This window comes from Glycine soja, chromosome 3, assembly GCF_004193775.1.
Source record: "Glycine soja cultivar W05 chromosome 3, ASM419377v2, whole genome shotgun sequence".
In the NCBI taxonomy this organism is placed as follows: Eukaryota; Viridiplantae; Streptophyta; class Magnoliopsida; order Fabales; family Fabaceae; genus Glycine; species Glycine soja.
The window spans coordinates 15,766,778-15,794,514 of record NC_041004.1 but is presented as its reverse complement, the minus strand read 5'-3'; the positions used below and the strand labels follow the sequence as shown (position 1 = coordinate 15,794,514).

Below are 27,737 nucleotides of genomic sequence, written 5' to 3'. Positions count from 1 at the left end.
CAATGTCTTCATTTACATTTCAAAGACTTCAATCTCTTCAGTCATTTACGCTTTCAAAGACTACAATGTCTTCATTTACATTACAAGACTTCAATGTCTTCTGTCTTTTACATTTTACAAGACTTCAATGTCTTCTGTCTTTTACACTTTAGAAGATTTCAACGTCTTCTGTCTTTTATAGGACTCAATTTCCTTGTCTTTGTGCTTCTTAGGACTCAACGTCCTCTGTTTCTATGATTTGAAAAAAAACCTCAAATGTCTTCTGCTCTATAGGACTTCCATGTCCTCCCTTTTTACGTTATATAGGACTTAAGTGTTCTTTTGTTTACAGGTTTCACTTCCTTGGTTTTCACCAGTTCCCTGGTCGAATAGCAAGGTCGCTTAAACAATATTAGTGTCCTTATCTTTACTTCCTTTTTATTTCCAATAAAAGATAAGTAAAGATGGGCAATTGTCATACCCTAATTTTGTTCAGGGACTATCGTTCATTGATCTTTTGATCCTTGCTAATCGGCTTACGGTGTTGAACACCAGTTACAGTGCAAAGCAAGGAACCATTCAGTGTTTCGATCAGGAATGCAAAAGATACCAAAAAGGAGGGGCAAAAGGGTCTTTTTAATTTAACATGTTTGGCAACTTTTGAAATATCAACCAAAATGGTTAGAGTAGTTTACTTCATCATCTAAAAGAACAAAGATTTCAACATCTGGGCATATTCTTCATCATCTAATCCAGAAACACCGATCGAAGATGCTGAAGCTGACCCACCATCTCCAATTGTCCGTCCAATGAGGCAAAGGGCAGCCTAATGGAAAAGCAAAGGGAAAAGAGTAGGAACATCTATCAATCCTGTGGACCTGACTGGTGTGGAGGAAGCAATGAGGGAAAGAAATGTTCTCATTGCCAAACTAGCAACCTTAAGGGAGAAAGAATTGGAAAAGGAGTATTATGACATTCTAATGAAGGACACATCTACAATGTATGAAACTCAACTCAAAGACCATTAAACCTTTTGCAAAATAATTAGGCATAAACTAGGAATCTAGTGTTAATTTGTTAGGTAATTTTAATTGGTGAAACTAACTGTCATGAAACTAGTTGATACAAAACTAGCTATTACAAAACTAGCCATTATGAAACTATCCATTGTACAATTTGCTACTTAATTGTTCAATTCTCATTCATTGTTGTACGTCTCCTTCAAACAATATTCTTCTTTCACTTATTTGTGCAATCAATCATTTATACAATGGATGGAAATAATGACTTTGACAAAGTTTGGAAACAAATTGTTTACAAAACACTTGACGACAATAATGATGAACAAATCATGAGCTACTTACGTGCGTGCAACGACAAGAAGGCAACAACAGTCAACACAGAAGGCCTAGAAGAGTCATTAATTGCAATTGTGAAGATGGACATCTACGATTGATGAATGACTAGTTCTTAGAAAATTCAATATACATTGAGACTCAATTCCAAAGTAGGTTCAGATTGCGACAACAATTGTTTATTCAAATTGTCAATGCTCTTAGTAATCACGATGAGTATTTCCAAATGAGATCTGATGCTGTTAGTAGAATGGGTCTCTTACCATTGTAGAAGTACACTCCAGCTGTCATACCCTATTTTCATCTGGGGACTATCGTTCGTTGATCTTTTGATCCTTGCTAGTCGACTTATGGTGTTGAACACAAGTTACAGTGGAAAGCAAGGAACCATTCAGTATTTTGATCAGGAATGCCAAAGATACTAGAAAAAAGGGGCAAAAGAGACATTTTATTGAGTTTCTAGGATCCTGGCTCACCCATGCTAGCCTCTGGCTCGCCTGGGCCAGCCAATTACTTCAAGAGTAAGCATCAGCTCGCTGCCATTGCCCCAATTGCCCATTTTGCTGTAAATAGGCGTGCTAGGGAGGCTGAGGGGGGGGGGGGTTCTAGCATTCAGCATTGAGAGAAGTAAGGGAGAAGAAGAACAAAGAAGAGGAAACGAAGTCGAGGCGCTACTGAATCATGACTGTGTTCGATCTCTACATCATTCTTTGTTCGGTGTTCTTCGTGCGACCATTAGTTAGTTTTGTTTTCAAGATTTGAATGTGATCTATGCACCCTTAGGGGTCCCTTTTGTTGTTTGTGCATATTCATCTACTCTTTATATCATCGGTAATCTCATTTCTTTTGTAAAGTTTAATCTTAACCGATCATTAGCACCGTAAAATTGTCTTTTAGAGGGATTGAAAGTTAACAAATAAAACCAAGATAAAATCAACACATAACTAAATTTCTCTCCACCAAAGTCACTTGATATCGTTCAAGGTCCAACTCCTTAACGAGCCTTTTCGTTCTTGTTAATTAAAAAGAATCTTTCAAAAGCATAAAAACAATTTGACACACAAACTTTTAGACTTAAAGAACTAAATAGGTATGAATTTCTCATCGCACCTGAGGATACGTAGGAGCAAGGGCAGTTCCCTTGTCGACCCCAAAAAGCAAAAAAATATAAAAAGGAAAAATAAATAATTTTGAAGTCACATTGCGCACACTCGATTAAAGGCTGTCGTACCTTGTGACGAGCGTGTGGGGTGCTAATACCTTCCGTACGCGTAAACAACTCTCGAACCCTTATTTTCAAAATTCACATACCTCTTTTTGTTTTTTCTAACATTTTCCTTGAATAAACGATGGTGGCGACTCCCACGCATTTTCCTTTTTGGTAGACGCTTCTTTGGCTTTTCACCCGCACCCCCGTCGTAGGGTAGGTTGCGACAGCAGCTATTCGTATACTTGTATACAGATCACCTACTGATTGTGTGGATGAGTACGTTAGAATTTGCGAATGCATTGCAACTCAACGCTTACAAAAATTTTAAGGGGGTGTCAATGAGATATTTAGACAAGAGTACTTGAGAAGACCCAACAACAATGACATTAATCACCTACTACAGATTGGACATGCAAGAGGGTTTTCAGGTATGTTAGGTTCTATTAATTGCATGCATTGGGAGTGGAAAAAATTTCCAGTTGCATGGTAGAGCCAATATCGTAGAGGTGATCATCATAAACCCACAATAATACTTGAAGTCGTCACTTCACAAGACTTGTGGATTTAAATAATGACATTAATGTGTTAAACCAATTGCATGTGTTTGATGATGTTTTTCAAGGTCGAGCTCCTATAGTACAATTTACAATTAATGGAACTCCATACAATATGGGGTACTATCTTGAAAATGGTATTTATTCAGTAGCTTCTTTGGTGATTCACTCAATTTGGAGTTCTTCTTAGTCCAATAGCTCTTAAGGTGGTTTTTCCCTTGCTTCTTGACTCAAATTCTTCAAGGGATGACACCAATCCTCCTTTCCAATTCCCTATAAGGCAACTCATAAACAAGGAAACAAAGAGACAAGCAATAACCAAAGACCAAAAAAATGAAATGAATGCTTAACCAATAGAGTTTTAACAAGACAAATTTTCAAGGATTATTCAACAATTAAAGCAATGAAAAACACATAAAAGCAAGTTAGGACTCAAAGAGAAACTTAGAATGACTCTAGAGTAGAGTGAAAAAAAAAACTAAAGAAAAAGACTCAAGAAACCTCTAGTTTTGGAATTTGTATTCACAGTAATTTTCATTTGAAATTTCAGAACTCGGATTGGTATAAAATAGGCACTAATTATAGAACAAATTTTGAGCCAAAACAACAAGCACACTTCCCTTTCTCTTTTTTTTTCCTAGACACTGATTTTTCTGCCAACTTGTGTGATTTTTATTATTTTTTCCTTTAATCCAAATCGCTTGGTTCTTTTTTCATAATTTTTTTCCAGATGTCTAGAAAATTCAGTAAAACTTTTAGCTCAAAAAACTTAGTGACCAATTCCCAGTAATTTTACAAGTTCATATGTTCAAGATGCCAGCACCAGCGATTTCAACCTAGAAATCAAGAGTAGTGTTTATGTTGCTTAAGGCTTGGATAGTTACAATTTGTGTTTGCTTATGCTCAATTATCTTGAATAACACAATTCAAGAGAGCTTAAGACTTATTTTGATTCACAAATCCAGCCACAACTCAGCACCACAACTCAACTTCATCATAGGCATCATGTAGGAAACTTAGAAAACAAAAAAAGAGTTCAACAACAAGACTACTTCTAGGAATTGATTTAGAACATGTTATGAAATAAAAAAACATGCATGAATTAGACTCCAAATTCAAAAGATAGGCTAAGAATGACTAAACATGACTCTAAGACAACATCAATTAAGTGATTTACACTTAGATTTTTGTGTTTTTTTTTCTAATCAATATTTTGGAAGAAAATTTAGATCTAAGGTTCAGCACAAGAATATTATGAATGAAAAATGATAGAACCTAAAATCAACACAAAAACATGATTCAAGAGTAGATCTATAAAATTTGAACCATAGAAATGCAAGAACAAGTGTAGATCTAAGATTTAATCGGTTTATTTTTTTGAATCTACTCTAAACAGCACCAAACCACAATACAATGGAGGATATACATGGAGAATAAGATGAAGAACAAGGAATTAAAGAGAATTCACCGAACAAAAAGATAGAGGAAGCAAAAGAACATCACCTAGATGAGTCTAGAAGAAGCTCACCACCATAGGAGGCCATGGATAAGAGCTTGGATGAAGAAGGAGATGAATGAAGGGAGAGGAAGAGAAGAGCATGAAATTTTGTGCTCTAAAAGAGCTCTGAAATCTAAATTTTAATTTTCAAATGATCAAAGTTCAAAATATTCACACACATGACCTTTATTTATAGCCTAAGTGTCACACAAAATTGGAGGGAAATTTGAATTTCTATTCAAATTTCACTTGGATTTGAAATTGAATTTTTGGAGCCAAAATTTCACTAATTATGATTACTGAATTTTAGTTATGGTTTAGCCCACTAATCCAAGATCAAGTCCAAGATTCTCCACTAAGTGTATGCTTAGGTGTCATAAGGCATGTAAAGCATGAAGGACATGCACAAAGTGTGACTATATGATGTGGCAATGGGGTGTAGCAAGCAAATGCTCACCCCCCTCTAAAAAGCCCAATCCAATTAAATTTATTTTCCAACACACACATCAAATATTCACTTAATGCATGTGAAATTACAAAACTACCCTTAATACAAAAACTAGTCTAGGTGCCCTAAAATACAAGGGCTGAAAAATCCTGCATTTCTAGGGTACCCTACCTACATTATGGAGCCCTAAATACAAGGCCCAAAAATAATGAAACTTAATTTAATATGTACAAAGATAAGTGGGCTCATACTTAGCCCATGGGCCTGAAATCTGCCCTAAGGCTCATGAGAACCCTAGGGCCTTCTCTTGCATCTCTGGTCCAATCTATCAAATGCCCTTCTGGGGTAGGATTGCATTAGATTGGGCCATATTTGTGAAGACCATACCAATGTCACAAGGTCCTAGAAGAAAATTATTTGAAAAATGTCAAAAATCAATGAGAAAGGATGTGGAACAATTGTGGCATCCCCAAAATAATGACTGGTTTAATAGTAATGATTTAAATAACAGAAACCATGGTAAAATTTTTTTCTTCTTTTTCTTTTTCATTTCTTTCTTTTTTCACAATAATTAGGTTCAGAAGGAAAATCCTCACTATAGAGTCCTGAATGGCCAGTTCACAACTCTATTCGGAGTCATTTCTTTCTTACCGCTCGTAATCTCTAAACTATTTTGCTGTTTCAAAAGGAAGAATATACCAGCCATTACTTTAGGTCGTCACGTGAAAATAATAAAACAAAATACGGTCGGTAAACTCTTTTGCAAATAAAGTTTTCTAATGCTTTCTTTTCAAATAACAAGATTAAACATAAGTACATTCATCATTTAAAGCTGTCCAAAATATGGGAGTTTTACAAAATACATGGTGTCATCCATGTAGATGCAAATGCCTTTGGTGTTTTGATGATGATCATGATTATATGATGCAATTGATGCAAATGGGCTTTTCAAGATTAAAATTCAAGACAATACTTCAAGATTACAAGTCACAACTTCAAGATGATCACTAGTAAATTAGGAAGGGAATTCCTAATTGAATTAGCTAAAGGTTTGGCCAAGAAATTTTAATTAAAAAGTGTTTTTCAAAGATTTTACTCTCTGGTAATCGATTACCAGAGGATGTAATCGATTACCAGTGGCCAAATATATTTTATGACAGCTACTGAAATTTGAATTCGAAATTTTAGACTGTGTAATCGATTACACAATTTTGGTAATCGATTACCAGCAGTTAGTAAACGTTTTAATTCAAATTTTAAAAGCTGTAATCGATTACACAATTACTGTAATCGATTACCAGGCAGTATTTTCAGAAAAATAATTTTAAGAGTCACAACTTTTCAAAGGCTTTATTCATGACCACCAATGGTTTATATATATGTGACTCAAACACGAAATTGCTCAGAGATTTTCAGAACAACAAGTGTTTATTCTCTCAAAGAGCAAAATCATTTTATCCTCTTAAAATTCCTTGGCCAATTCAATTGCAATTCATTAAGGAATTATTTGAGCGCTCAATCTGTAAAATCTATCTCTTTCTAGAGAGATTCATTCTTCTTCTTCTACTCATTCTCTAAGGGATTAAGAGACTGTGGGTCTCTTGTTGTAAAGGAATTCTAAACACAAGGGAAGGATTGTCCTTGTGTGTTTAGAACTTGTAAAAGGAATTTACAAGATAGTGGAACTCTCAAGCGGGTTGCTTGGGGACTGGACGTAGGCACAAGGGTGTGGCCGAACCAGTATAAATCTGAGTTTGCACTTTCTCTTCCCTTAATCCCCTTTATTTATTATTGCTTTATATTCATATTCAAATTGTTTTATTTGAATCAATATTTAAGAAGATTGTCATTAAGGGAATTCATAACTTGAATAAAAAGTGAAATAGATTTTTAATTGGGGAAGTAGTTTGGAATATCTTAATTCAACCCCCCCTTCTTAAGATATCTGAGGCCACTTGTCTAACAAGTGGTATTAGAGCTTCATTCTTGTATAAAGTTTAGAAGCTTCAAGAAAAAGATGGCCTCAGCAAATTCCTTATTTCCAGAAGGGAATTCTATCAATAGACCTCCAATCTTTAATGGAGAGGGTTACCACTACTGGAAAACCCGAATGCAAATTTTTATTTAGGCAATAGATCTAAATATCTGGGAAGCCATAGAAATAGGGCCTTATATACCCACCACAGTAGAAAGAGTTTCAATAGATGGTAGTTCATCAAGTGAAAGCATAACTATAGAAAAACCTAGAGATAGATGGTCTGAAGAGGATAGAAAATGAGTACAATACAACTTAAAAGCCAAAAATATAATAACATCTGCCCTGGGAATGGATGAATATTTTAGGGTTTCAAATTGTAAGAGTGCTAAGGAAATGTGGGACACTCTTCGATTAACACATGAAGGAACTACAGATGTTAAAAGATCTAGGATAAATGCGATAACTCATGAGTATGAATTATTTAGAATGAATGCAAATGAAAATATTCAAAGCATGCAAAAGAGATTTACACATATAGTAAATCATCTAGCAGCCTTAGGAAAAGAATTTCAAAATGAGGATCTCATAAACTAGGTGTTAAGATGTTTAAGTAGAGAATGGCAACCCAAAGTAACGGCCATTTTTGAATTAAGAGATTTATCTAACATGTCCCTTGCCACTCTATTTGGAAAGTTGCAGGAACATGAGATGGAATTATTGAGATTACACCAACATGAAGAAAATGACAAGAAAAAGAAAGGAATTGCTCTTAAAGCATCATCCTCAATTCAAGAAGAAAGTGACCAGGATAATGATCCAGATGATGATGATGATCTAAGTCTTTTTGTAAGAAGATTCAACAAGTTTCTTAAAATAAGAGGAAATCAGAGGCGACCCAATTTTAAATCAAAGAGAAGGACAAAAAATTCATCCTCTACTCTAAAATGCTTTGAATGCAATCAACCTGGACATCTAAGGGTTGATTGTCCCATCTTCAAGAAAAAGATGGAAAAATCTGAAAAGAAAAATCATAGTGAAAAGAAACTGAAGAAAGCATACATCACATGGGATGAAAATGATATGGAATCCTCTGAAGATTCTGAAAATGAAGAGATAAATCTCTGCCTTATGGCTAAAAGTTACGAAAGTGATGAAGAGGTAACATCTTCGAATAACTTATCTATTTCTTTTGATGAATTGCAAGATGCATTTGCTGATCTGCATAAAGAGTCAATTAAACTTGCAAAATTAGTTTCATCTTCAAAGAAAACAATTTCAAATTTAGAAAATGAGATTTCAAAATTAAACAAAGAATTAGATCTTCTTAGAAATGAAGTCTCAATTTCTAAAACAAATGAAAAAGTTAATATCTCCACTATTTCTTACAAGAAAATATCAGATTCTTGTAGTTGTTGTGATAAATATGTAAAAGAAATTAAAGAGTTGAAGAATTCACTTGCAAAATTTTCATATAGTAAAAATAATTTAGATGTTATATTAAGTAAACAAAGATGTGTCTAATAAAAATGGACTAGGGTATAAATCTGATAAACAACAAAAGTTTAATAAAAACTTTTCCACTTCCACACAAAAATGTAATTCTAATTCTATCACTTGTTTTTACTGTGGAAGAAGAGGACATGGCATATCAACTTGCTACTTCAAGAAAAATTACAGTAACATTAAAATGATATGGGTCCCAAAAGGATCCTCTGTTTATACTAACATGCAAGGACCCAATAAAATTTGGGTACCTAAGTCAAAAACTTAATTATGCAGGTATCTTTGAGAAAGAAGTGGTACATAGATAGCGGATGCTCAAAACATATGACTGGAGATGCATCAAATTTTACATATATCTCTCCAAAGAAAAGCGGGCATGTAACATATGGTGACAACAACAAAGGTAGAATCCTTGGAGTGGGTAAAATAGGTACAAATTCTTCAAACTCCATTGAAAATGTTCTACTTGTTGAAGGACTTAAGCATAGCCTGCTTAGCGTTAGTCAACTATGTGACAAAGGCTATCTAGTATCATTTGATTCTCAGAAATGTCTTATAGAACATAAGCATGACATTAATATAAAACATATAGGACATAGAGTCAATAATGTTTACATGATAGACTTAAGCATAAAACAAGAAAACAATCATTGCTTTCCTAGTAAAGATGAAGATCCATGGTTATGGCATAAAAGAATTGCTCACATAAACATGGATCACTTAAATAAATTATTTTCAAAAGATTTAGTAGTTGGTTTGCCTAAATTGAAATTTGAAAAAGATAAACTATGTGATGCATGTCAAAAGGGTAAACAAACAAGAGTCTCATTCAAACCAAAAAATGTTGTTTCAACCACTCAACCCTTACAATTGTTGCATATGGATTTATTTGGTCCATCTGGAACCATGAGTTTTGGAGGAAATTACTATGCTCTAGTTATAGTTGATGATTTCTCTAGATATACTTGGACATTATTTATTACACATAAAAGTGATTCATTCCAAGCATTTAGAAAACTTGCTAAAATCATACAAAACAAGAAAAATCTTAAGATTGCATCCATTAGAAGTGATCATGGGGGTGAATTTGAAAATAAAGATTTTGAATTATTTTGTGATGAACATGGTATTGAACATAATTTTTCTGCACCAAGAACCCCTCAACAAAATGGAGTTGTTGAGAGGAAAAATAGGTCATTGGAAGATATTGCAAGAACTTTATTAAATGATACTTTTCTTCCAAAGTATTTTTGGGCTGAAGCGGTCAATACTGCATGTTACATCATGAATAGGGCCTTAATAAGACCTATTTTAAAGAAAACCCCATATGAGTTATTTAATGGTAGAAAACCTAATATTTCTCATCTACATGTTTTTGGTTGCAAATGCTTTGTGCTCAATAATGGAAAAGATAATCTAGGAAAATTTGATGCAAAATCTGATGAAGGTATTTTTCTTGGATATTCATTACAAAGCAAAGCATATAGGATATATAATAAAAGAACTATGAATATCGAGGAATCCATTCATGTTACCTTTGATGAATCTAATGCTATCTTGTCAAGAAAGAATATGTTAGATGATATTGCAGATTCTTTAGAACATATGAATATTGATGAACAAGATTCCAAAGGAAATGATAAAGGAAACAATGAAAATCCTCCAGAAGAAGTCAAATCCAATGATGAACTTCCAAGAGAATGGAAAGCTTCAAGAGATCATCCCCTCGACAACATTATTGGTGATATCTCAAAAGGGGTAACAACTAGACATTCTCTTAAAGATTTATGCAATAATATGGCTTTTGTATCTATGATTGAACCTAAAAATATAAAAGAAGCCATAGTAGATGATAACTGGATCATTGCCATGCAAGAAGAACTTAACCAATATGAAAGAAACAATGAGTGGAAATTAGTAGAAAAACCTAAAAATTATCCTGTTATAGGAACAAAATGGGTTTTTAGAAATAAATTAGATGAACATGGTATAATTATTAGAAATAAAGCCAGGTTAGTAGCAAAAGGATACAATCAAGAAGAAGGAATAGACTATGAAGAAACATATGCTCCTGTTGCAAGATTAGAAGCCATTAGAATGCTTTTGGCATATGCATCCATAATGGATTTTAAACTTTATCAAATGGATGTTAAGAGTGCCTTTCTAAATGGCTTAATTCAAGAAGAGGTATATGTTGAACAACCCCCTGGTTTTGAAATTCCTGATAAACCAAACCATGTTTATAAATTACAAAAGGCTCTTTATGGTTTGAAACAAGCCCCTAGGGCGTGGTATGAACGCTTAAGCAATTTTCTTCTAGAAAAAGAATTCTCTAGAGGTAAAGTGGATACCACATTGTTCATAAAGAGAAAGCATAATGATATTTTGTTGGTTCAAATATATGTTGATGATATAATTTTTGGATCCACTAATGATTCATTGTGCAAAGAGTTTTCCCTTGATATGCAAAGTGAATTTGAAATGTCAATGATGGGAGAACTAAAGTACTTTCTGGGATTACAAATCAAGCAAACTCAAGAAGGTATATTTATCAATCAATCCAAGTACTGCAAGGAATTGATCAAAAGATTTGGGATGAATAGTGCAAAACACATGTCCACACCTATGAGCACTAGTTGTTACTTAGATAAAGATGAATCTGGTCAGTCTATAGACATGAAACAATATCGAGGTATGATCGGATCTCTTCTTTATTTATCTGCTAGTAGACCTAATATTATGTTTAGTGTATGTATGTGTGCTAGGTTTCAATCCAACCCCAAACAATCACATTTAAGTGCAGTAAAGAGAATCATGAGATATCTATTAGGAACAATCAATTTAGGATTATGGTATCCTAAGAATTCAACATGTAACTTAATAGGATATTCTGATTCTGATTTTTCCGGATCTAAAACTGATAGAAAAAGTACAAGTGGAACTTGTCAATTCATTGGATCGGCTCTTGTCTCATGGCATAGTAAGAAGAAAAACAGTGTTGCTTTATCTACTGCTGAAGCGGAGTATATCTCTGCCGGTAGTTGTTGTGCACAGATTTTATGGATGAAGCAACAATTATCTGACTATGGCATCATTCTTGATCGCATACCTATTAAGTGTGATAATACTAGTGCCATAAATCTATCCAAAAACCCAGTTCAACACTCTAGAACTAAACATATTGAGATTAGACACCACTTTCTTAGAGATCATGTCCTAAAGGGAGATTGTGTATTAGAGTTTGTTGATACTAAGAATCAACTTGCTGATATTTTCACAAAACCTCTCCCCAAGGAAGTGTTCTTCTCTATTAGAAGAGAATTAGGTCTCTTAGATGTAAGAGATTTAGAAAAATAGGGATTGATTGGTTGATTGATTGATTGATTGTTCATGTGTGTAGATTATTTTGTTTGTTTGATCTTGTTTGAATTCTTGTTTTTATGATAGAATTTATGATTTCTTGTGTATATAATAATTGAATGATTGAATTTAGTGTATTAGTAGTGAAAATTAATCATATAGGATGTATTTTTAGCATAAACATAGATATTTTCTTAAGAAACTAGCCTAGGATAGGCTCTGGTAATCGATTACCATCCAGTGTAATCGATTACACATGAACAGGCAGCCTGTAATCGATTACAACATCCTGTAATCAATTACCAGTAGGCTTATTGGTCCTGTAATCGATTACAAATACCTGTAATCGATTACAATACGTCATCTTCTATAAATACTCACGAAATCAGAGCTGCTGCGCAGCCAAAGCCTCCTCCACGTTTTCCTCCATACCTAAAACTTCAAATCTTCGATTCTCACTCAATTCTTCACCAAATCACGTCCCGTAAAGCCCAATCTTCCTCTTTTTCACTCCTCTTTCACTTCCACCGATCAAAATCCACCAAAACTTCATCAAATGGCAGAGCCATCGAAGAAGAGAAAGGGATCATCTTCCACTGCTGCTGCTGCTGCCCATCGCCGCCACGGCCCATCCGGAGCACCCACAGCACCTATTCCTCCTTCTTTGTCATCTCCAAGATCATCAACATTGTTTTCATCCGATGATCAGCATCTACGGTACCTTTCTCAGTTTTCTTCTAGAATAATCTTAGACCCTAAGTATCTAGACGTAGAATTCTTTAATGATGAAACGTTTGATTGCTATCAAGTGTTTCAAAATTCTGGTCTTGTTGATTTCATGTCATTAAAATTGCCATACTATCCTGAACTTGTAAAGGTCTTCTACTGCAATTTAAAAATTCAGGATGGTATTATTATGTCTGAGGTGCATGGTATTTCTATGGTCATTGATCAGTCACTATTCTTTTCTTTGACTCATTTACCCAGTCAAGGTGCACCTTTTGAGGGCACCATTGTTGATGACTGGAAATTCGATTATTCGAGTCATGATGCTCGTCGCATGGTCTGCAATGATCAAGCTGAAATGACCGGTAGATTGCTGGCCGGGTCATTAACATTTGATAATCGCATCATGCATTATATCATTGTTAGAATTTTGCTTCCTCGATCTTCAAATTTAGCACAGGCCTCTGAGGAGGATTTGATTCTTATGTGGGCTTTTCTTACCGGTCGTCAGATCGATTGGGCCCATTTGGTTCAGTACCAAATGCATAAGGCATTACAGGCCAATGCACCTCTTCCTTATCCACATTTGATTACTCTGTTTTTGCATCACTTTCAAATTCCGCTTGATGATGAACCATTTGTTCAAGTCAAGCGTTCCTTTGCAATTGGTGCTGGTGCAGTGACCTCCTTTGGGTACCGTAAAGATCGGAATGGTCAATGGCTGAAGAAGGATGCACTCCCTCCTCAAGATGAACGTACTCCTTCACCTCCTCCTCAACGCGAAGATTCCGCACTCATGAATGAAGTCCTCTCCGAATTACGGGGTCTTCGTTCTTATGTTGGTGACCGCTTCGACTCGTTAGATACACGCTTTGCCGATATGGACATTCGCCTCACACAGCTTGAAGAGGATGTCGGATACATTCGTCAAAGTTTTGATCTTCCACCACCACCACCGTCTTCTTAGATTTTAGTTTCTGATTATAAGTCTTTAATAAGCCATGTATTTTGGCTGGTTAAGTTTCTTAAAGTTTCAATTATTACGTTCAGTACTTTGCTTATTTATCTTGTGGTATTAAGATTTCAGACTTTTTCTGCTTTGGCATTGTGTGGTTGTTGACATTTTGAGTTATTTGGATTTTGGATTGATTATTTCGTGTTTGTGAGTTTGGATGGTTATGCTTTATACTCTGATATTTATATCTTTCTACTCCATTGTTATATCTGTTTTGATTCCATAGTTCTTTGGCTTTTTGATGTTGCCAAAGGGGGAGAAAAGGTTGGTTGTAGAAAAAGCTTAACAACCTTAGAAATCAAGTGATCATAAATTCCGAAATATAGGGGGAGTAAACGCACATTTTATCTATATACAATTGTTTGTTGCTTGCTTGAATCTTGATTTCAGGTATTGTATTGTCATCATCAAAAAGGGGGAGATTGTAGATGCAAATGCCTTTGGTGTTTTGATGATGATCATGATGATATGATGCTATTGATGCAAATGGGCTTTTCAAGATTAAAATTCAAGACAATACTTCAAGATTACAAGTCACAACTTCAAGATGATCACTAGTAAATTAGGAAGGGAATTCCTAATTGAATTAGCAAAAGGTTTGGCCAAGAAATTTTAATTAAAACATGTTTTTCAAAGATTTTACTCTCTGGTAATCGATTACCAGAGGATGTAATCGATTACCAGTGGCCAAATATATTTTATGACAGCTACTGAAATTTGAATTCGAAATTTTAGACTGTTTAATCGATTACACAATTTTGGTAATCGATTACCAGCAGTTAGTAAACGTTTTAATTCAAATTTTAAAAGCTGTAATCGATTACACAATTACTGTAATCGATTACCACACAGTATTTTCAGAAAAATAATTTTAAGAGTCACAACTTTTCAAAGGCTTTATTCATGACCACCAATGGTCTATATATATGTGACTCAAACACGAAATTGCTCAGAGATTTTCAGAACAACAAGTGTTTATCCTCTCAAAGAGCAAAATCATTTTATCCTCTTAAAATTCCTTGGCCAATTCAATTGCAATTCATTAAGGAATTATTTGAGCGCTCAATCTGTAAAATCTATCTCTTTCTAGAGAGATTCATTCTTCTTCTTCTACTCATTCTCTAAGGGATTAAGAGACTGTGGGTCTCTTGTTGTAAAGGAATTCTAAACACAAGGGAAGGATTGTCCTTGTGTGTTTAGAACTTGTAAAAGGAATTTACAGGATAGTGGAACTCTCAAGCGGGTTGCTTGGGGACTGGACGTAGGCACAAGGGTGTGGCCGAACCAGTATAAATCTGAGTTTGCACTTTCTCTTCCCTTAATCCCCTTTATTTATTATTGCTTTATATTCATATTCAAATTGTTTTATTTGAATCAATATTTAAGAAGATTGTCATTAAGGGAATTCATAACTTGAATAAAAAGTGAAATAGATTTTTAATTGGGGAAGTAGTTTGGAATATCTTAATTCAACCCCCCCTTCTTAAGATATCTGAGGCCACTTGTCTAACAATCCAGAGCAAAGGTTTCCCCTGTGGTGGCTTCAGCCACGTATATACAATCATCAAATTCCTATACAATAGGTCTACCCATACAAAACAAAAGAGTAAACCTAACAGTTAGTCCTAGATACACGCACCCTCAAAAAGTATATAAAACTAGTCCAATAAGCTGTCTACTATGATGAAGAGCCTCCACTAATCGCCATCTCTCCAGGGCCACTATCCTCCGTAGAGTCTGCCTCAGATGCCGACATGATGTCCTCGGGAGAATCCATCTCAGGGAGTGGGTCCTCATCACCCTCTAGAAAGTCAAGAGCATCCACAGTAGGCTCGGGAGGTAGTTCCTCAGGGTCCTCCTCAGGGTCTTCCTCGAATGACGTCTCATAACCACTACATGCAAGTAAAAGGGGTATCTTTAGGCTTTTCATCTTTGGTAATCGATTACACAGCCTTGGTAATCGATTACCAGAGGCTAAACTCAAATTACACAGCCTCAGGACATGAAACCTGCAAAAATGCACTGTGTAATCGATTACACCTAACTGGTAATCGATTACCAGTGGCATGTTCCTCTGTGTAATCGATTACACAGCCTGGTAATCGATTACCAGGGCCTCCAAAACATGCTGCCCTCATTTCTAAGCCTGGTAATCGATTACCAGAAGCCCTCTTAGCTTCCTGACCTCATTTTTAAGCCTGGTAATCGATTACACCCCTTGGTAATCGATTACCAGAGACCATCTTAGTCTCTTGTCTTCATTTTTAAGCCTTGTAATCGATTACCCACCCTTGGTAATCGATTACCAGAGGCCATATCCCATATATCAATCAAGTTTCACAGCTGGCCAGCCACCACACAAGCCTCCTTGCTTTGTGGTCTTTGTTCCTTTTATCTGTTGACTGCCAGGAGCTCGCCTGCTTAGGTACATCACAGGTTCTCACTGACTGACTATGCCCGGGTTAGGTCGGGATTGGTCAAGCTTGGTTTTGGGAAATAACACCCCACCTGACGTCCCCAAGGTCTCCTGACCCCCGCGACATATCTCCAGGTACCACTCTGTGGTCAACGAATAAAAGCAGGAAGTCTCACCCTTCTACACTTCCTCATTTCAAGCTTGTAGGATTATGGGGTACCCATCACATGTGGTACTAGGTGGCGGTCGGGCGATGGTGCAAAACGATTCTCCACATCCACAAATCACGTATAACCCACCATCCCCTGTTGCCCACCTCCAACTGAGCTCACGTACTCCCACGTAGCCCTTATCCTCGTTCCTCTCAACGTCGGGTCCCCATCAATCCTCCCAAGCTTCCACAACATCCAGGTAATTCCACATCCAATCATCATGGACTAACAAAACCAAGCAAAACAGGGCAAAGGCAGAAAACTCTGCCCAAAACTCAAACCAAAAATCACAGCTTTTTCTCACTTAAGGACCCCAGTAACATTTCCTTCGTTCCAATTCGTTAACCGTTAGATCGACTCGAAAATTTTACTGTAAGTCCCTAGTCCATAAGTCTACATTTTGACCGTTGGGATCTGCTATAAAATGTCCAGAACCCCATATGTACTACCCTTTTCACAACCAGCCATACACAAGCATTTTTCTACACTTATACAAAATTCTGCTGCACATTTCAACAGCAAAATTCTGCATAAAGTGCAGATTTCGAAAACCACTCTTTCCCTCATCCAATTTTGCCCAAATTTCATCCTACAAGTCCCAAATCATGTACCAATCATGTCTAAACCAAGGACATTCTTCAGACCAAAGCAACACAAAATCTAGGTATCCAAAACCCCTCAATTTAATGGATTTTCAAGGTTTGAGAAGTGAAATTGAGAATGAGGTAAATTTGGAGCAAACTCTCACTTCACACAAGTCTATATCATCAATTTAAACTTGCTCAAACTAGATTTACACCTAAAATTCCACCGAATCAAAATTTGACTCCTCAATACCCAATTTTACCCTAGAAATGGCTCTTTGTTCACTTTGGTCATTTGTTTTTCTCTCTAGCACAACCCAAACTTTCTCATAAGTCCTAAATGACATTTCAAGCTAGGATTAACTCACTTTAACCTCCAAATACCACTAAACCCAGATTTGGCCTTCCAACTCTCAAAACCTCACTCTTTTTCCACTCATAACACCATATTCTCACTTTCTAACCCTAGGTTAACTCTACCCTTCATCTCTAACAGTTTTCCATAAGCAATTTCAGCACATCAACATCACAAGCATCATCATAAAAACCCTAAAACTGAATGGGTAAGCTTAACTCATCCAAACATGGCAAGTTCAACATGCTTTCAACGAATTTCTTCACAAATAACTATCATGAAGTAGAAACCTAGCAAAACTACCCATCATATCTCCCAAAACCCAATACCCACGAAAATCAAGTGAGAAAGAAGTCTACCCAAACCTGAAATTTCGAGGTCCCACACGTAGAGATGCGCTTCACGACTCCGAAAATGCCTTCCTTTCGCGATTTGGAGCAGAAATGGGCACCAAAGGTTGGAGCTTTAATGGAGTTTCAATGGAGGATGAAGAAGAAAGAAAAAGCAACGTGAGGGAGAGGGAGAAAGCTTCTGAAATTTGGGGCTGAGTGAGGAGAGAGAATACAACTTTTTAGTTTAAAAGAAAGGCTTTTCTCTTTTCTATTATTTTATTTTAAGCTATGCCACATGTCTCCATTTGAGTGGAGCAAAAGGGCCCACTTTTTCTCTTGATGTGACTCATGCTCAGCCACATGAAGAGAAAAATCTGACCTTTTGAAATGCCAAAGTTCTGCCTCGGTTTGTGTGTTGTTTCTTTGGTTCCAGTCCCTCGCGTTTCTCTGCGCCCGTCGGGGCTAGTTTTCGAAAGTAGGCAATATATATATCAAAACGCTCAGAATGAAACCCCGAGCGTGGTTCAGAGGTTGGTTTTGTTAAATTCTAAGTCGCACGCAAAATGATGATTTTTAGACTAATTAATTAAGAATTAACCTATAACCTTCCAGTTATGGATTTCTCTTCCTTAATTAGCCTAACCCGCGTATCTTGCCCTCACTATTCCTACTTCTACCAGGAACATATATGCATATACATTGAATAATACTTATATATATATATATATATATATATATATATATATATATATATATATATATATATATATAGATATAGATATAATCATTCAAAATACACCGCTTACAAAAATTCCGGGTAGAAATTTCCAGGATATCACAACAATCATTTGGTGACTTAAATCTTGATTCACAACTATATGTGGTCCATCGGGTGCCTTGAACATAGATACAATGAAAGATATAATGTTGGCATGCATTATATTGCATAATATGATTGTCAAAGACGAACGAGATACATTCAATGGTAATGTCGGTGTTAACTATGATCACGTTGAAAATGACATTTCAACTGTTGAAGTATCTTGTGATAATCTTCCTGACTTTACTACATACTTGCAAACAAGACATGTTATGCATACAAGAGTAATTCATCAACAACTTCAAGCAGACTTGGTGGAACATATTTGGGAACCTTACAGTCACAACAATAATGAAATTTAATTATTCTTTGACATTAATGTTTTTCAATTTTTTTTATTATCTAATTTATGTATTTTTCATTTCTTTAACATTTAGTCAAAAAAATTAAATTTATGCTCATTTTTCTAATTTTTTTCTTCAATGTTTCATTAAAATTAATTACTTAATTAATTATTTAATTTAATAAATAATTAAATAAAATATTTAAAAGTGGGGTCCATGTGAGACCTACAAAAAAATTGTTTAAGATTTCAAAATGAGATCTACCACTAAAGAAAAAAAAATGGAACAGATCTTAAGAGATCTTTAATCCTACGTGGTGCTATGGGGTTTACCAAAAAGTGATCTAAGATCGCAATTTGGGATTTACCACTAAAGTTGCTCTAAAGGGATTATACGTCTAAAAGGGAGAAAGTAGCAGAATATGATACTAAGGTACTAAAAAAAGTGGATCACTTAGCACATTCTTCCAATGATGAGGAAAAAAGTCCCTAGGCATGCACCATACCAATGTAACCATTCGAGGTAACAATAGGAGCAAGTAGGACATCAAGTAGTGATATTGGGCCACAATAGTCTATTGAGCCAACTGCCATATATTCTCCATATTCGGGGGGTTTTCCTCGTTCACCTAGCCTTTTTTTTGTACACCTGGAAGAATTAGGACAATTCCAACATTGTCCTCCCATAAAGCTCATACAAATTGTGAATCCATAAGGCCATTACAGATTCACAATCTGTGTGAGTCCATATAAATTCGCAATCCATACGAATTCATTTAAAATTAATGGCCTATACATGACTTGAACCTGTGAATTTCGCATTATTAGCACAACACTCTAACCAACTGAGCTAATAGACCAATTATGTTATAAAATAATTTTTGTCACTATATATAACACTGAAATTTCTAATGTATATTTAATACACATATAAGTTTACATAATAATGTATCTAATGTATATTTAATACACATATAATGTATTTTTTAATATATTTATATAAATTTTTGATCTAATAATGTATTTTTTTTACATATATAAATTGTAAATAAAAATCATAGGTTTAATTAAAATTTGTATATGTGCTATTAAAAATCATAGGTTTATATAAATTGTAAGGCTATTATGGATTCGATATCCATAAGGTTATTAAGTATCGATAATCCGTATGTGCTTTATCGAAGGAAAATGTTAAAATTATCCAAAATCTATTGGGTGTACAAGAAAAAGATTGGGTGCATGAAGAAAAACCCCATACTCGATTGTTGACGGTAATAGCCCAAATCTAAAGTCATCTAGTGTCAACTGTAATCTGGAATGGGCTAACCAAACAATAGCTCTAGCATGTAAGATAGCTTTGAACAAGCTATCGAAAGAGTAGCTCTCTAAAACAGAGGGGTTTTACTACAAAATAATGATGTAAGTTGTCCCTTTTCTACAGAGAAAATGATGAGACGGTTCAACACCATTTTTTGAATGCAAATGTACATCTTGTCTGCGCTATAAGTGTGCAACATGGTGTGGTGTGTAGACAGTGCCATCGGTTAAAGTTGAGGATCTATTTTGGCAGTTTATTGGTAGGATTACAAGTAGGGAAGCAGTGGTTATTTGTGTTCGCGGCCGGCAAGTGCATCGGATCGCACAAGTAGTATAAAACGGTAAGAACCGAGTATCGAACTCTCAGGGAACTTGTGTAATCTGGCAAGCTATTTCGATAAATAGGCGTCTGGTATGAAAATATAACAGTGGTTATGACAGGTATTCAAACTATCTAGGCAAAAACAAATAAAATCACGCAAGAGAAAAACTGTGTAAAAACAAGTAGAGAAAGCGTTGGTCTTCCTTATAGGTTACTGATGCTAAAAAGGATGTTCTCTATTTAACAATGCTCATGCGTTCCTATGCTGTCTCCTGGACTGCTAGACCCCGATTCCTCATGATAGCCTAGCCTAGTCCTGATCAAGTCTCGTCTGCAAATCCCTCTTGTAAGCATAAACTCAACCAAAACCGCATTAAGACACACATACACAATTAAGTTCTTGTACCCCGATCCCTCGTGATAGCACAACAACTTAGTCCCGTACTATCAAGGACTTTAGAATCAGACCAGTTCCCACTGTTGAATGACCCTAAGAAAGCATGATCTGCATGATCAAGGAAAAAGCACACTGGAATGAAAAGCAGATAGCACAGAGGACACACAAAACATCATTATATAGATAGAAATATATTTACATCAGGTACCAACAGGGAAGATCCAACAGAGGATTTAACTTTCCATAGTCCAGAAACCTCCTTTACAACAAAGAGAAGAACAAGATGAAAGACTGCAAAAACACAAGTCGTGAGGATGTCTCTTTCACCTCTAGGATCTCACAATCACTCACAAACTCAACTCAAGCTGTCAGAACGGCTTCCGGTTCAAACTCGCATCTCTACAGATCTTTACACAGCAAAATCTCTCATAACTCTTTGGAACGTGGACCTTTCTCTCTCTAGAACTTCCTAAACATGCAAAAGCTTCAAGCCAAGGCCAGACTCTCGTGCATGTGGAGGCTTCTTCAAGAAAAATGCCAAACTCCCTTTGCAAATCTGATTTCATGCTTAAATAGGTGGCCTTGTTCGTGCTCGTGCGCTTAGCGCACATATGGACCACTTAGCGCATGTTAGTGATTTTTGGCTTAGCGCGCTTCTCTCGCTTAGCAGATGAGCTGAAGCGGTACATTTGATGACCTGGAGCAGTGTGCTCAGCGAACCTGACAGCTCATCTTCTTCTGGATTCTTCCTCGCGCTTAGCCACTAAAGGTTGCTCTTAGCGAATTCTCGCTAAGCCAGCAGCTTGGCTTAGCGAAAGAGTGAAAAACAACATTTTGCCAAAGTTGCCTATTTAACCTAAAATTGACAGAAATTGATTATTAAACACACAAAACATAAGTATAAATTATCTATTACCTATATTTAACATAAAGTACTTATAATATTACAAAACAACCATAAATTAGGAAAGTTTGATACAAAATACACAGGTTTTATACACAAAAGTTAGTCGTATTCATTGACTAACAACTCCCCCAAATTTACAATTTTGCTTGTCCTCAAGCAAAAGAGAACAGCTCAGTTGTCCTCAAGTGGTAAAACATGCAGTGTTTATTGTTAGTGCTTAGCCTTACTAAGCTTTAAAAGATTGGCTAAAATTTTGTTAAAACATAAGCACTTAGACAATGAAGGAAAGCTGGAGTTGCTGCACATGATGTCCAACGTTATGTCAAGGAATCAGATTGGGCTGCACAATGCACAAGGCAAGATAAAATGTCAAATGAAGAATTGAAGCTGCAGGATCCACGATGTCGGATACAATGTCCAGGACATCCTGCCCGAAAATACTGGACACATAAATCTGTTATATCTTTAACAGATTGTGCAGGATCCACGATGTCGGATACAATGTCCAGGACATCCTGCCCGAAAATACTGGACACATAAATCTGTTATATCTTTAACAGATTAATGTGCAGTTAGCAACAGATTTGGCGATCTATCTTTAGGAACGAATTAAAAGATAATTAAAGTTCGAATTACAAACTTGAATAGTTCGTTCAGGGATTAAAGATTAAAGATAAAAACTAAAAGATCAAACTTTATCTTTTAGTTCTTTAAGTGCAGATTTTCAGGAGAATGATAGATCTCATCCAGCACAAGTAGTTGCAGCCCAGATACGCACACTGCTATATAAACATGAAGGCTGCACGAGTTCTGGACCAAGTCCGGGATTGAAGAGTTATTTTGTGAGTTTTGGGACTTGAGTGTTTTTGTGAGCCACCTTGATGTTACCCTAACATCAAGTGTTGGACCTGAGTGTGTAGAGTTGATCTCTATTGTTCAGAGAGCAATCTCTGGTGTGTATTTGATTTAATTGTAAACACGGGAGAATGATTGAGAGGGAGTGAGAGGGGTTCTCATATCTAAGAGTGGCTCTTAGGTAGAGGTTGCACGGGTAGTGGTTAGGTGAGAAGGTTGTAAACAGTGGCTGTTAGATCTTCGAACTAACACTATTTTAGTGGATTTCCTCCCTGGCTTGGTAGCCCCCAGATGTAGGTGACGTTGCACCGAACTGGGTTAACAATTCTCTTGTGTTATTTACTTGCTTAATCTGTTCATACTGTCAAATATAATCTGCATGTTCTGAAGCGTGATGTCGTGACATCCTGTACGACATCTGTCCCCAGTATCAGAATTTCAATTGGTATCAGAGCGGGCACTCTAAATCACTGAGTGAGATCTAGGGAGATAAATTCTGATGAACATGGAGAAAGAAGGAGGACCAGTGAACAGACCACCCATTCTGGATGGAACCAACTATGAATACTGGAAAGCAAGGATGGTGGCCTTCCTCAAATCACTGGATAGCAGAACCTGGAAAGCTGTCATCAAAGGCTGGGAACATCCCAAGATGCTGGACACAGAAGGAAAGCCCACTAATGAATTGAAGCCAGAAGAAGACTGGACAAAAGAAGAAGACGAATTGGCACTTGGAAACTCCAAAGCTTTGAATGCTCTATTCAATGGAGTTGACAAGAATATCTTCAGACTGATCAACACATGCACAGTGGCCAAGGATGCATGGGAGATCCTGAAAACCACTCATGAAGGAACCTCCAAAGTGAAGATGTCCAGATTGCAACTATTGGCTACAAAATTCGAAAATCTGAAGATGAAGGAGGAAGAGTGTATTCATGACTTCCACATGAACATTCTTGAAATTGCCAATGCTTGCACTGCCTTGGGAGAAAGGATGACAGACGAAAAGCTGGTGAGAAAGATCCTCAGATCTTTGCCTAAGAGATTTGACATGAAAGTCACTGCAATAGAGGAGGCCCAAGACATTTGCAACATGAGAGTAGATGAACTCATTGGTTCCCTTCAAACCTTTGAGCTAGGACTCTCGGATAGGACTGAAAAGAAGAGCAAGAATCTGGCGTTCGTGTCCAATGATGAAGGAGAAGAAGATGAGTATGACCTGTGATGCAAGCTCCATTGGAGCTTGTAGGCCTAGGATCTTCTTCATCAATGGATTCCTTTGCTTCTTGGAAGATGAATGGCAGCGGAATGGAGAAAGGGAAAGAGAGAGGAGACGCCACTTCAAGGAGAAGATGAGTCTAGAAGAAGCTCACCACCATAGGAGGCCATGGATAAGAGCTTGGAGGAAGAAGGAGATGAATGAAGGGAGAGGGAGAGAAGAGCACGAAATTTTGTGCTCTAAATGAGCTTTGAAATCTGAAGTTTAATATTCAAATCATCAAAGTTGAAAAAAATACACACACATGACCTCTATTTATAGCCTAAGTGTCACACAAAATTGGAGGGAAATTCAAATTTCACTTGAATTTGAAATTGAATTTGTGGAGCCAAACTTTGGAGCCAAAATTTCACTAATTATGATTAGTGAATTTTAGTTATGGTTCAGCCCACTAATCCAAGATCAATTACAAGATTCTCCACTAAGTGTGCTTAGGTGTCATGAGGCATGAAAAGCATGAAGGACATGCACAAAGTGTGACTATATGATGTGGCAATGGGGTGTAGTAAGCAAATGCTCACCTCCCCCTCTAAAATTTAATTGGATTGGGCTTCTACCAATTCAATTAAATTTATTTCCAACCACACACATCAAATATCCACTTAGTGCATGTGAAATTACAAAACTACCCCTAATACAAAAACTAGTCTAGGTGCCCAAAAATACAAGGGCTGAAAAATCCTATATTTCTAGGGTACCCTACCTACAATATGGAGCCCTATATACAAGGACCAAATATAATGACATCCTAGTCTAATATGTACAAAGATAATTGGACCCAACCTTGGCCCATGGGCTCAGAAATCTACCCTAAGGTTCATGAGAACCCTAGGGCCTTCTTCAGCAGCTCTAGCCCAATCTTCTTGGAGCCTCTTGCTCATGGTTCTAGTGATTGGTCCCTTCCTAGGGAGGATTGCATCATCCCCTTCCCCTTGAAGAGGATTTGACCTCAAATCTGTTAGTTCCTCCTCCTCAATATCAGCTCCACCTGCAAAAGGAGTTAAATCAGAAATGTTAAAAGTGGTGCTGACTCCATACTCTTCTGGGAGGTCCAACCTATAGGCATTGTTATTGATCCTCTCCAAAACCTGAAAAGGTCCATCCCCTCTAGGGCTAAGCTTGGATTTCCTTTTAGTAGGGAATCTATCCTTCCTAAGATGGAGCCAAACCCAGTCACCCTCATTAAGAACTAGCTCTTTTCTTCCTCTATTGCCTTTAGTTGAATACACCTTTGTTTGATTCTCTATTTGGTTCTTAACCCTCTCATGCATCTTCTTTACAAATTCTGACCTAGATTCCCCTTCTTTATGTATAAAAGAAGTGTCCAGTGGGAGGGGAATGAGGTCTAACGGTGTTAGGGGATTGAACCCATAGACAACCTCAAAAGGGGACTGCTTGGTGGTTCTATGAACCCCCCTGTTGTAGGCAAATTCTACATGAGGAAGATACTCATCCCAAGACTTATGGTTGCCTTTCAGAAGAGCCCTTAAAAGGGTGGATAAAGACCTATTCACTACCTCTGTTTGCCCATCAGTTTGTGGATGACAAGTGGTAGAGAAAAGAAGTTTAGTTCCTAACTTAGCCCATAAGGTTTTCCAGAAGTGGCTAAGGAACTTAGCATCTCTATCTGACACAATGGTCCTAGGCAAACCATGGAGTCTCACAACTTCCCTGAAAAAGAGTTTTGAGATGTGGGAAGCATCATCCACCTTGTGGCATGGTATAAAGTGTGCCATCTTGCTAAACCTATCCACCACCACAAAGATAGAGTCTACACCTCTTTGGGTTCTAGGAAGCCCAAGGACAAAGTCCATACTAATGTCTACCCAAGGTGCAGATGGGATGGGTAAGGGTGTGTATAGCCCATGAGGCATCACCCTAGACTTGGCTTGTAAACAAGCCACACACCTAGTGCAATGCTTATGGACATCTTTCTTCATATGGGGCCAATAAAACTTTTCTTTGAGTAAGACAAGGGTCTTGTCTATCCCAAAGTGGCCCATGAGCCCACCCTCATGGCTCTCTTTCACAAGTAATTTCCTAATGGATCCTTGGGGTATGCAAAGCTTTCCCTCTTTGAACAAATACCCCTCAGCCAAATAGAATCCATCTTGGGCCTTTTTCCCACAACTCTCATAAATGGGAGAGAAATGTTCATCTAAAGCATACAAGTCCCTAATATTATCAAATCCTAAAATTTGAGCTCCTAGGGAGCAAAACAATGTGTGTCTCCTAGAGAGGGCATCAGCTACCACATTTGTTTTTCCCTTTTTGTATTTGATAACATATGGAAATTGCTCTAGGTACTCTACCCATTTTGCATGCCTCTTGTTTAACTTGCTTTGCCCTCTAATGTACTTAAGTGATTGATGATCACTATGAATGACAAATTCCTTGGAAACAAGGTAATGTTCCCAAGTTTGGAGGGCTCTTATTAAGGCATAAAGCTCTTTATCATAGGTGGGGTAGTTGAGGGTGGCACTATGAAGTTTTTCACTAAAATAAGCAATAGGGTGCCCACCTTGTAACAATACAGCTCCAACTCCCACTCCAGAGGCATCACATTCTAGCTCAAAAGTTTTAGAAAAGTCAGGAAGAGCTAGAACAGGTGCCTTAGTAAGCTTTTCTTTGAGCAAAGCAAAGGCTTGCTCTTGTTTTTCACCCCAGGTAAATGCCACATTCTTCTTCACCAGCTCATTGAGAGGTGATGCAATTGTAGAGAAATTAGGAACGAACCTTCTATAGAAGCTTGCTAACCCATGGAAGCTCCTAATATCTCCCACACTTTTTGGGGTGGGCCATTCTTGGATGGCCTTGATTTTCTCAGGGTCCACTTGGACCCCATTTCTACCAACTACAAAACCTAAGAAAACTATATTATCTACACAAAAGGTACACTTCTCTATATTTGCATAGAGGGTGTTTTTCCTAAGGACTGAAAGAACTTGTCTGAGATGTCCTAAGTGAAAATCTAGGCTCCTACTATACACTAAAATATCATCAAAATAAACAACTACAAATCTACCTATGAAATCCCTTAAGACATGATGCATAAGCCTCATAAAGGTGCTTGGTGCATTAGTGAGCCCAAAAGGCATCACTAGCCATTCATACAAACCAAACTTGGTCTTGAAAGCAGTTTTCCACTCATCACCCTTTTTCATCCTGATTTGGTGATAACCACTTTTAAGATCAATTTTTGAAAAGATATTGGCACCATGCAACTCATCAAGCAGATCATCAAGTCTAGGAATGGGGTGCCTATACTTTACAGTGATGTTGTTGATGGCCCTGCAATCTGTACACATTCTCCACGTACCATCCTTTTTGGGCACCAACAACACTGGCACAGCACATGGGCTTAGGCTCTCTTGGACCCAGCCCTTCTCCAACAATTCTTTAACCTGAGACTCTATCTCCTTAGTCTCCTGAGGGTTAGTCCTATAGGCTGGCCTATTAGGAAGGCTTGCTCCTGGGACTAAATCTATTTGGTGTTCTATTCCCCTTAAAGGAGGTAGCCCAGGGGGTATCTCTTTGGGAAATATATCACCAAATTCATGTAAGAGTTCTTGGACCTTTGGGGGTAAGGTCTCAAATGTAGGAATTGTGGCAGTGCTAAGGGATGTTTCCCTTGATAGGAGAAGGTAGAAAGATTGTTTAAGAAGGAGTGCTCTTTTAATATCACCTTTTGTTGCAAAATGATTTTCCTTCTTAACAATCTTCTTGGAGGAATCCTTTCCCTCTTTTTCCTTCCCCCTGGCCTTTGAAGACAAGACCTTACTATCCTTCTTTTTCTTTTGTTTTTCTAATTTTTCTTCCTCATCCCTCTTATCTTTCATAGTTAGTTGATCTTTGGCCACCTGTGAAGGTGTTTGAGGATGCAACACAAATTTAGTGCCAAGATGGGTGAGGCTAATCTCATTAGTTAGGCCATTATAAATGATCTTCCTATCAAATTGCCACGGCCTTCCT

At 36.9% G+C, this 27,737-nt stretch overlaps 1 protein-coding gene across 1 annotated transcript; it reads right to left on the bottom strand.

The window, feature by feature from the left end:
- Positions 1-682: 682 nt before the first annotated feature.
- On the bottom strand, positions 683-27,346 carry LOC114404991 (the record flags this gene model as incomplete). The annotated part of the gene is made up of 4 exons (XM_028367696.1): positions 683-805; positions 25,745-26,122; positions 26,549-26,628; positions 26,791-27,346. Coding segments are annotated over 4 exons (1,137 nt in total), but the record flags the coding sequence as incomplete, so codon positions are not given.
- Between the last annotated feature and the right edge of the window lie 391 nt (positions 27,347-27,737).